General features: G+C 38.1%; 1 protein-coding gene across 11 annotated transcripts in view; it reads left to right on the top strand.

Annotated features, from left to right (window-relative positions):
* itpr1b (inositol 1,4,5-trisphosphate receptor, type 1b) overlaps positions 1-14,357 on the top strand; it is a 79,093-nt gene that overhangs the window by 6,920 nt on the left and 57,816 nt on the right. For 5 of the 11 annotated variants that reach the window (XM_019358631.2, XM_019358630.2, XM_025907463.1 and 2 more), the window contains exons 3-13: positions 528-598; positions 8,241-8,356; positions 8,482-8,568; positions 9,034-9,192; positions 11,329-11,427; positions 11,545-11,628; positions 11,898-12,044; positions 12,217-12,321; positions 12,539-12,583; positions 12,698-12,727; positions 13,272-13,426. In XM_019358631.2, the coding sequence (XP_019214176.1) occupies positions 528-598; positions 8,241-8,356; positions 8,482-8,568; positions 9,034-9,192; positions 11,329-11,427; positions 11,545-11,628; positions 11,898-12,044; positions 12,217-12,321; positions 12,539-12,583; positions 12,698-12,727; positions 13,272-13,426 (1,098 nt within the window). The remainder of the gene's footprint in view (positions 1-527; positions 599-8,240; positions 8,357-8,481; positions 8,569-9,033; positions 9,193-11,328; positions 11,428-11,544; positions 11,629-11,897; positions 12,045-12,216; positions 12,322-12,538; positions 12,584-12,697; positions 12,728-13,271; positions 13,427-14,357) is intronic. The other 6 variants (XM_019358632.2, XM_019358629.2, XM_025907462.1 and 3 more) reach the window with 3 other exon arrangements.

Below are 14,357 nucleotides of genomic sequence, written 5' to 3'. Positions count from 1 at the left end.
TGGGCTCTGCAGAGAATGTGGCTGTTCAAAATGTCTGTCCCAAGCAACATCCCTATTTTTACTATAAACTGTTAAGATACAGCACAAGATTTGCATTCCTAATTACCATGAAACACCAACTTGTGGCCAGAAGTTATTGAGTTTGTAGCTATATGTTACTAGTTCAAGGCCACACAATAATCATTTTTGTCTCTACAGGGCTCCATATATATGCTACTGTGAACAAAATACCTCAAGTAAAAAGTGTTGGAAACACAATACTTTGCTTTTTTAAAAAAGGGGTGTTTTTTGTTTTGTTTTTGTATTCAGTCATATTTTAGGTACATAAGCTGCATGAATTAGAATAATCCAGATAGTGATGGGTTTTACATGAATTATCGCCCTAATTTAATATGACTCTCTCATAGCTGTAATATCATTAGGAATGCTGTTATTCAAAAAGTTATTAAAGACCTTCTGATGATTAAAGCAAATTTCATTTGCATATGTGCTTATTGACTCACTCATAATGATGGCTGTCTGTGCAGGCTTGTGGATGATCGCTGTGTGGTACAACCAGATACAGGTGACCTCAACAACCCCCCTAAGAAATTCAGAGGTAAGGTCTAAAAATCACTTGCTTCTCTCTTGATGAAAATTTCATGAAATGAGTCTGTGTTGCTGCCATTTTATGCTCACTGCTGCATATTACATTCAAACTCTACTGAAAGATGCCGTAGAGACATGCAGGAGAACGCATCAGTCTCACCTGTTATTCATGAGAAAATTGGTTTAATTGTTTTGTGCTCATTTGTGCCCATGCTCACGGTGGATTATATGCATACATTTTCTGCTTGGATCTTCTTTTTTAAAAACAATTTAGAAAATGCAGAGTATAATAGAACCCCAATAAGCTATATAAGCCCTGTTTGTTTTCAGAACAACTAACAATATATTTTAAATGGTCTTTACTCTTTTTTTGGATATTAACCCTCACAACTAAAGGCGGCTAACTTGGAAGCTGTGTGCACAACTCTTAAAGTTTTTTTGTGCTTGTCAAATAATTTCGAGATGGAAATGGCAATAGGATGTCGAGTAGGGAAAATCTAGAAGGACTGTGTTGCCATGATTAATTGAAGCACTTGAGTACTGTTCAGATATGCTCTCTTGGCAGCAAAGGGAGTAAGAATACATCTGACATATTGTTGTACAGCAAACCCTTTTTAGCTCTAATGGATTCATGAATTTTGCTTCTCATATTACAAATTCTGACCCTATTTTGAGTTGTTTGGCAACAGGTAATTCAAAGTGAAATGGCACAGTTGCCAAGGACACATCCACTGACTTGTAGCAGCACTCCTTCCAAACAGATTAAATTGGTCTCATTAGACATGAGAAGCCTAGCAGGACTTCAAGTGTCCCTGTCATGTCTCAATTGATGATCACTTATGTCAGGTCATCCCTGAGTGATGATATCCAGCAGGGGAATAGTGTCCCCAGAGCCAAAAAGCCAAAGATAAACCTGCACATTATTTGACCGAAAGAAAAATCAAGAATGAATAAAAAGAAGTGTCATTGTGATGGTTGTCTTCATATAGTGTCAGTACCAGGCAGCCAGAAATGGCCGATCCTTTATATCTACTGGCCTAGGGTAAGCAGTTTCCCAAATAGTACGCTGATGGTTTCAGATTCAAGTCTTCTAGTCTAGCAAATGTTGTTGTGTGGACATAATAGCTTTGTCTCTATCACATGTGGTTGTGTTATTGTTCTTATATGTAGTTTCTTTCAGGCAGACTGCCAGGCAGCTGTAAACAAAAAGCTTGTCACAGGAACTTGCCATCCCTGCTTAATAGCAGGGTCTAAACTGACAGCATGAACACATGCACAGATTAACTAGGAGGCATGTGTCTAAAAATACAATAAGACTGTGTTTTGCTTTTGAACACCAAGTGTAGTTCTGCGTTTGATTGTATGCCAATGCTATCAAAGAGGATTTATACATCACCTTCCTCATTCATTGAGATCAGACTGGTTTTGTTAAGAGCTGTGTGAGCTCCAACAGTGTTTACAAAATATAACCAAAGCCTCTATGATGTGCATTCACGGGCCAACCTATTGTTAAGTACAACAAAAGGCTTTCAGTCTTATCATATTTCTTTTTTTTATGCAGATGGCGTTCAGTGTACCTCTCGGATGTAGATAATTTGTGTCACATGCTCTGAATCACTGAGTTTAGCTTCTTCTAGCTTCTCTTTCAGTTTTCATACACATTCTTTAATCGCTGACTTGATTTCCGTGTTTCCTGAAATTAGTCTTAGTTTCATAACTAAGATTTTTTAAAAAGCACAGAATATTTTCACTTTAGTGCTTAGAACTCATCCTGTTCTTCCTTTTACAACCTGTGAATACCTGGTTCAAAACTAATTTAGTTCTTTAAATCATGGTATTCTTTTGAAAATGCATTATGCTTTTCATCAGTTTAGCTGTATTGTCTGTTTGGCACTGTGTAGGAAAACACCACATGTGTGAACCATTTCTTTGTTCAGTTACATTCATAGTTTAGCTATAATTACTTTCCACATAGCATGCTAACCATAGACTGACCTGATTTACTGAAGCATCAGATTCAAAGTAGAACATTTGCAGCGTGTGTGATGAGATGGGCATCTGATTGAGTTACTACTGGGAGAGTGGAGCATTTTAGGTTTAATAAAATGGTATAATTTTCATAACCACTTAGTGGGAGCAGTCAACCGGGAAGTAAAGTAAATTGTCCTTAGTGGGTCCTATTCATGTTTTTAACACACAGGAAAACATCACATCAGGGCATGAACGTTATCTTCAGGAATCATGCAGATCTTTTGATTTCTTTACGACAACATTGCCCTCAGGCAACACTGCAGTAAAAGTGGCCACAGTTCTGTAGTGGAAATGACAGCTTAGGTACGGGAACACATTTTATTGCTGTGAAGTTGGAAGTTAAAACTAGTACACAGAAAAAAATATCCAGAGATGCTGTATTCTTCTCACAGTCTGAATTACTTTTGTCGTCAGCACACAGTTCAGACGCACTACCCTTGTGAGTCTTGCACATTTAAAGCCCTATATGCTGCTTTCCTGTACCAGGAAAAATTTGGATGAATAGCAGATAGGCAGCAGTCTTTTATGAGTTTAAACAAGGCCTGCTTTTTCAGTTGAGGATGCAAAGAAATGACTTGTGTTCATGTCTGACTGACCTATTCAAATCATATTCAGAGATGTGGTTAATGAATACACTGCAGTAACTGCACAGGGGAACTGTATAAATGTACTTCTGGTATCAAGCTAGGGTTCCTTTTATGACATAAACTTACATATATTATCCTAAATAAAATGGCATATTTAGATTACAGATCATTTTTATGAGTCAAAGTAGCAATAAAAAGATTTTGGGGGTGTATTGTGAAGTAATACATAATCCAGCCACAGACAGTAGTATCACCTCTTCTATTAAGGCTAGTGTTCAATAGAAACAGAGTGAAACCAGAGCTAAATCCTGACGTCTTGGTTTGGTAATAATAGAACCTGTAAGCTGTTTAAAAAGTCTTTATCTCGAGGATGTATGCGGGGAACCAGTTTTATTTAAATCTACATGGCTATGATATGCGTATGTCAGTCTATGTTCACATACAGGTTAACTTCATGATTGCATGTCATTTTAAAACTTTGTGGGTACAGGAAAGCTTGGCGCTCAGCTCTGCTCAGTCGTCCTCTCGTGCACAATATTATGACTGTTTTTGTTGTTAGAAACACGAAATCCAGGAAACTGATAAATATTATATAATTTGAGATGCCATCCAAGCTGCAGTTTGCACATGATTAGTAAAAGCTGGAATGTGTTGTTGGACTCATTTGTTATTTATCTGAGAAAGAACAGGTAGGAAGATGCTCTAAGGGGAAAAGGGCAAGAACAAAAAGCCATGTTTAACAGGGGAAACGTTTGGCTTTGGCATTTATGTGAATTCTATGCTTCAGACCGCATACATCCCTGCATGGGATGTTTTAAAAAGGTAATATACCTGTCACACTGTAAGAAACTGTTCATGACTGCTTTGGGAATTGATGCGATTTAGCATCAGCTGTCTGTGGCATGTGCTAGACAAGCAAGTCAAATCCCTGGAGGCCTCATTTTCTTCTTAACCACCGGACACCTTCAGAGCTCTTTGAGAAGTCCACAATGCAGTGGATCAGAGCTGTTTTGGTGCCCAAAATGTACGTCATGCACAAAATGTGCAAGTAAAATTTATGACATCAATGTCCCAATTTCTGTTCTACCTGCTGTTATTAAATAAATTCAAAACATTAACTAATGTGTAAGAAAACCGCAAAGAGGTTTTGGCCTTTTAGAATTTCATTTATTACCCTGACTGTGACTTCTTTTGCTTTACTGCTATTTTTTTTTTTTTTTATCCATTTACCATCAAGTCAGTCAACTTTTGAGATATTTAACGGTACAGTTATGTAGGAGAGGGGGTTTTAATCAGTTTCAGCTGCGTTGGTGTTAGTGAAATTAAAAGGTGCACTAGAGGGGCAACACTGAGACAACACCCAAAATGGTTTTTGAGCTGACATTTTTCCTCCTCGTCTTCTTTGACTGTTTTTGCTAGTTTGCATTTGGCTAGGGTCGGTGTCGCTGCTGCATTTCTGTCAAACAATGCATCTTTGATAGCATCTTTTAATTCCTAAGACATTATTCAGTCCCTATCAGGATACGGGAGTTTTCCCCCCTTTGAGATAAGATGTTTTGAAATTTTTCCCTTTAATTTTTTTTAAAGAATGTATGTATACCAATCTTACGTATGTTTTTTTTTTTCCAGGCTCAGATTAAACATATTACTTCTTCACAAGTATTTTCAGTGGGGCTTGAGTGCACATGAAGAATGAAAAATGTGAATTTAAACTGTAGCATCCAGTCGAACTGAGAAGGCCAGAACTGATGGTTGTTGAATGACTTTTATTATTTCTTGCCGTGTATCAGGCAACGAACCAACGTAAGAGCTAGACAAACAAATAAAACAATTACCATGATATTCATGTAACAGCATTTTAACAGCTCATTACATTGGTCTAACTGTTTTCTATTAAACTACAATAAATACAATACAAATTATATATTTCCGATTGCTCAAATTAAATCATGTACATTACATACCTTGTTCCCCTGTCGATTGTAGCTAGAACCATTCATTTTTATATGATTTAACCTTGTTTTTCTCTCCCTTTTCTCCGTTAGCAGTAGTTTAATGTTTTCTTGCGTCTTGTTTTGGACATCAAGCTAGTTTCTGTTAAAACATTCACTTCCGGTCACACAGGAAGTTACCACAAACATTATATTACGTGTTTATGAGCTAGCTTTACATATCCACCTTTACATAAACCATTTAAATTAATGAAAAAGGTTGTTATTTATGACAGGTTTCGGTTAGGAATTAGGAAACCAAAGTCATGAAATCAAGCAAGAGACTGAATTAGAGATGTTTAAGAACCATCACTCAGGCACTGACATCTCCTTTTGAAGTTTGTCATGATTAGCTTGTTAAAGAAACAGGAAATGTTAAGTAATCAGTTGGGAAAACCACCTACTCTGAGGTTTTTGTTTTGCTCTGTTACATTAGGATGCCTGGGGGAACTACACTGGTAGGCTTAACAGAGCTAAGGCAGAGAGACGGGGACCAATAAAAGAGAAAGAAGCAGTGGTCTGTATGAGTGAAAAAATTACTCACTTGTATTGGGGATTGTATTGGATGCACTGTGTAAGGCCTTCATTTGATGAAAATATGATTCTCCGTAGAAGTCTCTGTAGCTTCTTCTTACTTCTTAAACCCAGATAAAATTCACTGTTATTACTATGAATCAGGGATCAGGGCTGCCTCACTTCACTCTGTTGGAGCAAATTGCAAGCTTTAATTCAGAGGCCAAATGTGAAATTAATTTTCTCCAATGCAGTATTTCTAAAACAGGAAATACTGGTTTACCTATTTTTTTCTTTCATCATTCACTGATGTTACAGAGTAGAATGATGCTACCATTTATTAAAATGGATCCACTTGTAGTTTTTTGCTATGACAACTTGTGATGCTCTCTAAAATGCCAATGATGACAGGAAAGTGTATATAAATCTCTTTATTTTGTTATTTCTGTGATTTTTCCCTTAACAACCTACATACTTATTGCTCTTCACATATTAATTAGTTAAGTGTGCAAAAGGTGTGCTTTAGAGTTTTATTGTTCAAAGATTGGGTTTGGAGCAGTTAAAAATTGAAATTTTACTAGTGAGTATAGAAGAAAGGGCTCAATTTCTTTGCTCATTAGTGATTTTTTTTTTATGCTAGTTTCTTACTTCCATCTCTTTTTGTTTTTCTTTCGCTTTTGGTTGAGCCTAATTGTGGTAAATGCTGTAAAAAAATGTAGCAAGTCTTTTAGGTTAATTACACTATTCTCTAATGTCATCATCGTTCCTTCAAGCAAATACTTCTCTGCCCATAATATTTAGGTTCTTCCCTGTCTATTTTTGTCTTTTCCTGGCTGCTCACCCCGTCAGACAGATGTTTTTGCCACTGCCCACTTTTCTCTATTGGTCCTTGGCCTCCCGTCATCCTGTCCTCCCTCTTCTACCCATGCCACATGATAGATAACTCTGGGATGCTCCTGCAGTGGCCGCATTTCCAACAGCAGCATCCACTCGGGCTTTAAAAAAACTGTACCACATTTATAGCTCACTGGGTCTCCTGTCCCACTTACCATATACAGTACAGTATCTACAGTATACTATAAAGAATTGAGCATGTTTGCTTCTTGTGTGTAATTCAGTCTGAACAGATAAAAGACGATTAATTTACTTCATGTTGCATACATTAGCTATAAATACCTGCAACACAAGGAAATTTCAGTTTGTTCTACTGTTATAATCATTACTATTTGTGGATTTAGTAGTTCACTGTTTTGACGTGTTGTTTTTGAGAGACTGGCAATTTATCCTTAATCTTGACACGAACAGCTAAATGTGAAGCTGCTCAGGTCGTCGCTGTCACATTGAAATCAACAACTGGTTCTTAGATTTAGCAATTTGAAGCTTCTGTGTTAGCATTTTGTCCATCACTGTGTTACTTGGAGCCACAAGTTACCATGTTTGGATGAAATGTCGGAGTGATAAGTCATCAGCTAATACAAGCAAGCCTGTCCATGTACCGCACAGTCACATATAGCTGATTATTAGTGCTATGTAACACTCTAAAAAATATTTGTTTCCCCTATTAAAAGTTATTGCATGTACCTCACAGTAAGCCAGCTGAATCTGCCCATATTCCTAACTCTCACATCCTTTAGGAAGTAGGTGTCCAATAAAATTCAAAGCTTTTTGAACCCAAAGCTTTAAAAATGTTTAATGCTGTAAACTTTGAGGGCATTTTACTTTGTAAGTCTGTAGAGATTAACTCTGTTATGGAGCCAGACTGTATATCTTCAGACACTCCTGACGCTTTTTTGATACCGTTTACTGTTTTTTTCATGAATTACGATTGTTTCAGGATAGGAAATCCGTCCTTCTCTCAGATTTCAAACTCTGGAATTGAAGCCGTTTTTTTCTCTCGTCATATCTGTCTCTGGGATTGCACACGGGTTTTCCTCATTGAGATGAGCAGGCACCCAGAGAGCGGGTGGTGCAGGTTTGAATCCTAGCCATGGCTGTTGCTGCATGTCTTCCCCGCTCTTGCTCCCTCTGCTTTCTTGACACTCTTCAGTGTACCCTTTCAAATAAAGCCATCTTCAGCAGGCAGTTCACCTTCTTCAGCTGTTTTCAGCACATGATTTCTGCTACACGGCATTCACCCGGCATTTTCGCAGGAAATGCAACTTTTTCATAGGTCCCTCATCCTATCCTATATATATATAATATATATATAATATATAATATATATATATATATATAATATATATATAATATATAATATATATATATATATATATATATATATAATATATATATATATATATATATATATATATATATATATATATATATATATATATATATATATATATATATATATATATATATATTTTTATTTTTTTTTATTTTATTTTTTTTTTCAGTTCCACAGTGTGCCAAAACCTTGCTTTGTTCTACAGAGACATTCCTCTGTTTGCTGAGGTCAAGCAGACCACTGCTAATATGAAAAGATGAAGTGTAACTCGTCACCTTTCTCTTCTTATTTCCCCCCTAGATTGCCTTTTCAAACTGTGTCCTATGAACAGATACTCGGCACAGAAACAGTTCTGGAAGGCAGCAAAACCTGGAGGCAACAGCACTACTGACACAGTCCTCCTCAATAAACTTCATGTAAGGCTGACATCACCATTCCAAGATCTTGCAGTGCTGTGTAACTTTGTGCTGTTGTGTAGAAAATGTGCACAGACAAAAAATGCTGCATGTTTCCATCTCTGTACCTCTGTTCTGTGCATTAGCATGCTGCTGATCTTGAGAAGAAGCAGAATGAGTCTGAAAACCGAAAGCTGCTGGGGACAGTTATCCAGTATGGAAATGTCATTCAGGTGCGTTTAAGGCCCAGTGAGATAAGGTTCTTTGCTTAACAGAAAAGCTGCAGTATTTAAGATCGAAGATAACTCTATTTAATGAAAGAGGAGTTTTAAATAACTTTACAGCACAAAGATGTGCTGTAAAGTTATCTGTTGCAGGCTCTCTTATCTTTACACATTATAAATGAATGTTTTGCACTCGAGTATGAGATCATTGGTAACCAGAAATGTAGTCTATGACACGCACAAGGACTACAATAGGTCATGGGTAAATAGGTATACAGTGTATATGTTAGTATATCAGTGACTTGTTGGTCAACTGGTTTCAGGGGAGATCATTTAAAAAATATTAATAAAAAAAGGCTTTTGTATCTGTCAGCTTATATGATCCATGCTCTGTAATTCTTTCCACTGTCTTTATTATGATAGTAGCTGTGGGGCTTGTGACCGTGTGATTCTGTTTTTTGTTTTTGCCAACAGTTGCTGCACTTGAAAAGCAATAAATACCTGACAGTGAACAAGCGCTTACCTGCACTGTTGGAGAAGAATGCCATGAGAGTGACGTTGGACTCGGCAGGAAACGAGGGATCCTGGTTCTACATCCAGCCTTTCTACAAGCTCAGATCCCTGGGAGACAGTGTGGGTAGAGCAGGGTGTGGGAGTCAAGTTAATTATGCTCAGCAAGAGAAATCAAGGATATATTTTTAGACTTTTAAAGAGGTTTGAAAACAGGAGTTACGTAGACTGATTTGTAGCGCAGAAAACTGGAACACCAGAATAGGTTTACATTTAGCAATTGTACACTCACCTGCTGACTACTAAACTACTGATAAACTTTTTCAAGTCTTCCCAGTACTGTAAACATTCGCTTCAGTTTTACTAGTTTACACTGATAATGTTAAATACCAGAGGAATTCAGGGGAAAGCCATGTATTTATATGACAGCCAGTTCTTATTAAATACATAACTACATGGTAACAAATTATTATATCCACTCACTGGACACTTTATTAGGTATCAGGCTGAACCCTTTTCCGCTTTGACCTACCATAATTAATTGTGGCAGATATTCAGCCAGGTGAGGGACATTTCTTGGAGATTTTGGTCCTTATTGACATGATGGCATCGCAAAGTTGCTGCAGATTTGTCTCCTTCTGCTGCATCTTAAAAGTGCTTTAATGATTTGAGCTATGATTGGTGCACTGTGGTCCTAAAGGTCACGGTCAGCAGCAATACTCAGGTTAGATGTGACAATGTTTATGCCAAATTCTGTCCCCACTGTGCAAATGTTGCAGCAGAAATTAAGTAACAGATCAAGCAACATTTTTCCAATTTTCTGTTGTCCAATCCTGATGAGCACGTGTTAAATGTAGCGTCAGTTTCCTGTTTTAGGCTGACTAGAGTGGCACCCGGAGTGGTCTTTTACTGCTGTAGCCCATCTGCGTGCTGCGTATTCAGTGATGTCCTTTTATCTGAGTGACTGTTGTCTTCCTGTCAGCTCGAAGTCGAATGGTTTGAACATCAGCAGGCTGTGCTGTCCATATCCATTGAGTTGAATTGCTAACATTTGATTGGCTGGTTAGCGTTGTATTAGTGATTAGTATTACAGTTAAAGTTGTATACCTAATAAAGTGACCAGTGAGTGCATATGAGTTAATGTCCTTCTGTAAACTGTCTTTAAGTGGATTTAATGGAAAACTATAGATTTTATTGTTTTTGTATTTGTGTTTGGGAGTTTTAGGTGCATGAAATCTGAAATATTAAAATAAAAAATATTCATGTAACTGCACTCAACCTCTTAAGAAGTCTACAAGTTTGAAAAACATTTGGGTGTGTGCAGTTAAATAGAAGTGGATTTACCTTACCTGGCCTTACCTGTGGTACACTTGCCTCTAGCAGCTACATTGGAGGCTACTGGTGTAACAAACTTTAACTATTAGTAGTGTAGTTATGTTGTGGATATTGTTGGTGCCAGGTTTTGACCTGGAAAGTAAGATGTGGTGATATGGAAAGAGCACATACTACACTGACATAACCTCTAATCCTCGGGCTCCTTTTTCTACTCCTGGTGGATGGAAGCTAATAGAGTTAAGCCGGCTGATCAGCTAATTAATTTGCATTTTATAAATCTGCTTGGACCAGTTTTTCTTCTGCATATGATTCATCCTCCCTACATAGGAACAGGGGCTGCTCCACTGCAGAACTTATACATTGCACCAGCGCCACCAGTGGAAATGACAGGAGAGGCTAAATGCTTTAACTATTCTGTTTGAATATGAAGGTTTTTCTTTGAGGGACAAATGTCTCATACTTGTCAGCTGGACTGGTTGCAGAAAGTAGAAGTTTGTCTGTTAAAGTTAATCTGGTTCCTTGCCTGAAAGGTAGACATTTGAAACTTGTTGTGAGACTGTTTTTAAAATACTTCACCTAATTCGGATTTCTTTTAATGTTCAGATTGTGTGCAGCAAAAATGAATCAGCTGTTGACCAAAAGATGTTTGTTAGACTCAAGCTTGTTTTGTGTTTTTTTTATTATTTGCTAATACCTGCTCTTATTCATATGTGGTGAATGTGTAATGTTAGAGACAAGGGCTACAATTTCATTATTTTCCTCAGGCTCTTTCCCACACAATATGGTCTACAGCACCACCTAGTGGTTATCTGGAAGCTGGCCTCGTTCACTTGCTTCAGTATTGCAAAATAATATACAGTAGTTATCCCAACCATCCTCCATTTAATGCGCCATTTTTCTTCGTGTTTCTTGTTGCTCCTGCAGGTGGTGATTGGAGATAAAGTAGTCCTTAACCCCGTCAATGCTGGACAACCTCTGCATGCAAGCAGCCACCAGCTAGTTGACAACCCAGGGTGCAATGAGGTACACAAACACACAGTTTTATTAAACTTCATTTCTGTCCATCCAATTCTGAGTGAATGCACATGCACTTTATTATATTATATATATAAAATAAAATAAAATACTTCTATCTTTCAGGTTAATTCTGTGAATTGCAACACAAGTTGGAAAGTTGTTCTCTTCATGAAATGGAGTGACAACAAGGAAACGATACTCAAGGGGGTCAGTGAGCTCAGATTTCTGCATGTGTTGTTTTTTTTTTTTGTTTTTTGGGGGGGTTTTTTTGTTTGTTTTTTTACATTAAGCAGTTTTTCCCAAATGTACATATAACATCCTTACTGGCTACAAAGCACGCATATTAGAACACATGAAACACAGTTTAATAGGAACAACAGTAACCTAAAAACACCATAAAGGTTTGAAAATAAAACAGTCGAAAGAGAATAAAAACCATGGTAACTGTCCACATGTGTTTATCAATGTAACTGCAGGGCGATGTAGTCCGGTTGTTCCATGCGGAGCAGGAGAAATTTCTCACTTGTGACGACTATAGGAAGAAGCAATATGTTTTTCTTAGGACAACCGGTCGGCAGTCTGCGACTTCTGCCACAAGCAGCAAAGCACTGTGGGAAGTTGAGGTTAGTAATTATGCAAATGCACAATGCCTTTGAAGCTCAGTTTTCTGATAATTGAGTACTCAAAACTTAATGTTCACCACTATCTTTGAGCACAATAAAAGTGATCAGAAGTTGCTCAAATAAATAATGCGGGTTTATTGTAATTTGTGTTTGTGTGTTTTGCCGTTGCCAGGTGGTTCACCATGACCCATGCAGGGGAGGTGCAGGCTACTGGAACAGCCTTTTCAGGTTTAAACATTTGGCCACAGGGTGCTATTTGGCTGCTGAGGTGGGTGAGGTGTGTGTCAGCATGTTTACTTTCGTATTTTTGATTTGCAGTTATCACTTTGTACCCATGCTACTTTGTTATGGGCTTTCAGAACAATACTCTGAAATGTTTGGTTCAAAGCTTTGTTACTGTATATACACATGCTGGGATGTTGAAAGCACAACAAAGGGGCAGTAATATGAAAAGTAATGATGCTGAGGAGGCTGTTTTAATGTATGTTTACCAGGTGAATCCCGACTTTGAGGAGGAGAATGCCGAGCAGCGGCCCTCTGTAAGTAAGCCTGATCGCTTCCCCTCTGAGTGCTCTGCAATGCCCTGCTGGTTGCCTCGCCGTTATCAGTCTTGCTTGTTAAAATCTCTGCTGGGTCTGTGCTTCCTGCTCTAGGTGGTGGACTTTACACCCTTTAATTTCCAGGTACTGTCAGACAGTCTTTACGTAGCTGCAGCAACGTATCTCAAACATTTCTTGCTGTCTCAGTGTTGATCATGCATGCTTGTTGTCTTTTTTTTCGCTGCAGTTTTTGTGGCACCTTGTTCATTTTTGTGTGTGTGTGTGTGTGTGTGTGTGTGTGTGTGTGTGTGTGTGTGGCCTCATTTTTAGTTGCACTTGATAACCACAGGGTGTCACCATTCCAGCATCCCACCTGATGCATGTCTTAAGTGAAATTGCCATTAGGTGTCAGTGTTGTTATCTATGGTTTGATCATGCTGTTGGTCCAGCAAAGTCCAGCTGTATGATCAGTTGTTTGTTTGTTTGGTTTTTTTCAACTTCCATCAGATATGAAATCTAATTTGTAAAATCAGATTAGCTGGTGGCTAGTAGGTTGATGTAAGAAGACAACCTGGATATGCCTTCGCCTCAGTATAGTTGAATAGTGTAGCCACATTTTATCCGTAAGCTGCAATCATTTTGTGTTTTAGTGGTTGGCACCTCCTCACTGCGTGCTTTCTTCCTTTAGCTGGATGGAGATAATGAAGCTTTACGCGGTCGCCTGCGGGGTCCACAGGAGAAAATCATGTACACTTTGGTGCCTGTTCCTGATGGTATGGATATTTCCTCCATCTTTGAGCTGGACCCAACCACTCTGAGAGGCGGGGACTCCATGGTGCCCAGGTTTGGCATTTAACACAAACTTTTATATTCACATACGCATGCCACAAATACTGCTTCTGAAGCCACTGAATTTATGCAAGTTCACAGTATGCAGAAATCAAAAGTAAAATGTTCCTAGTGTACAATCATAAAAGATGTTAAGATTAGTGTTCAGACAAATCCAATCAGACCAATAAGTGGTTTCATAGATGCCTTAGTCTTTTTTTTTTCAGTGGGGGAAAAAAAGCATCAGGAATGTTGTAAAATATGGGGGAAATATGCAGATGACAAATATCTCAACAACACCTTGGCTAATCAAAAAGACCGCAATGATGTCAAGACTTCAGCAGTTCAAACAGTGACAATAGTAAACTTTTGACTCATGTGCATTGTGAGGGGGAATTTGGAACGCCAGTGGAAAGGGAGTTTCTGAGGTGATGACTGCGTTTTGCAAGGCTGGACAAGGGCCAGTTTTGTTATGAGTGGTCTGAAACATCTTTCAAAGCAGAGACAGACAAAGACGTAGTTGTGTTGTTTGGGTAAATTTTTGTTTTTTTGTTTTATTTACTTTCAGAAATCATGGACTGTGTGTGTGTGTGTGTGTGTGTGTGTGTGCGCGCGCGCGTGTGCGCATGTGTGTGTGCATGTGTGTGTGTGTTACACTGGTAATCTTGAGATTGTGTGAAACTTACCAAGGAGAGTTAGGAAAGTCCCAGTATGGCATGAAACAGGAAACCGCTGAGGCTTGGATAGTGTTCACAATAAGGGAAAGTCTTTCAGTTTTCTAAGACGACATGCACTGTCACTTAAAAACACACTTTAAAAAAACAAAAACATCTGGCAGAAATGTTTTTTGGATTTATTTTCTTAGATTAAAATTTGATGATGCAAAAGCAGTCACATGATGCAATATATCATGTAGTCTGTGTCCTAAGGTTGGTGATAAGCCTCT

This window comes from Oreochromis niloticus, linkage group LG5, assembly GCF_001858045.2.
Source record: "Oreochromis niloticus isolate F11D_XX linkage group LG5, O_niloticus_UMD_NMBU, whole genome shotgun sequence".
Lineage (NCBI taxonomy): Eukaryota > Metazoa > Chordata > Actinopteri > Cichliformes > Cichlidae > Oreochromis > Oreochromis niloticus.
The sequence above is the reverse complement of the archived record's forward strand: the minus strand, read 5'-3'. Positions and strand labels throughout refer to the sequence as shown.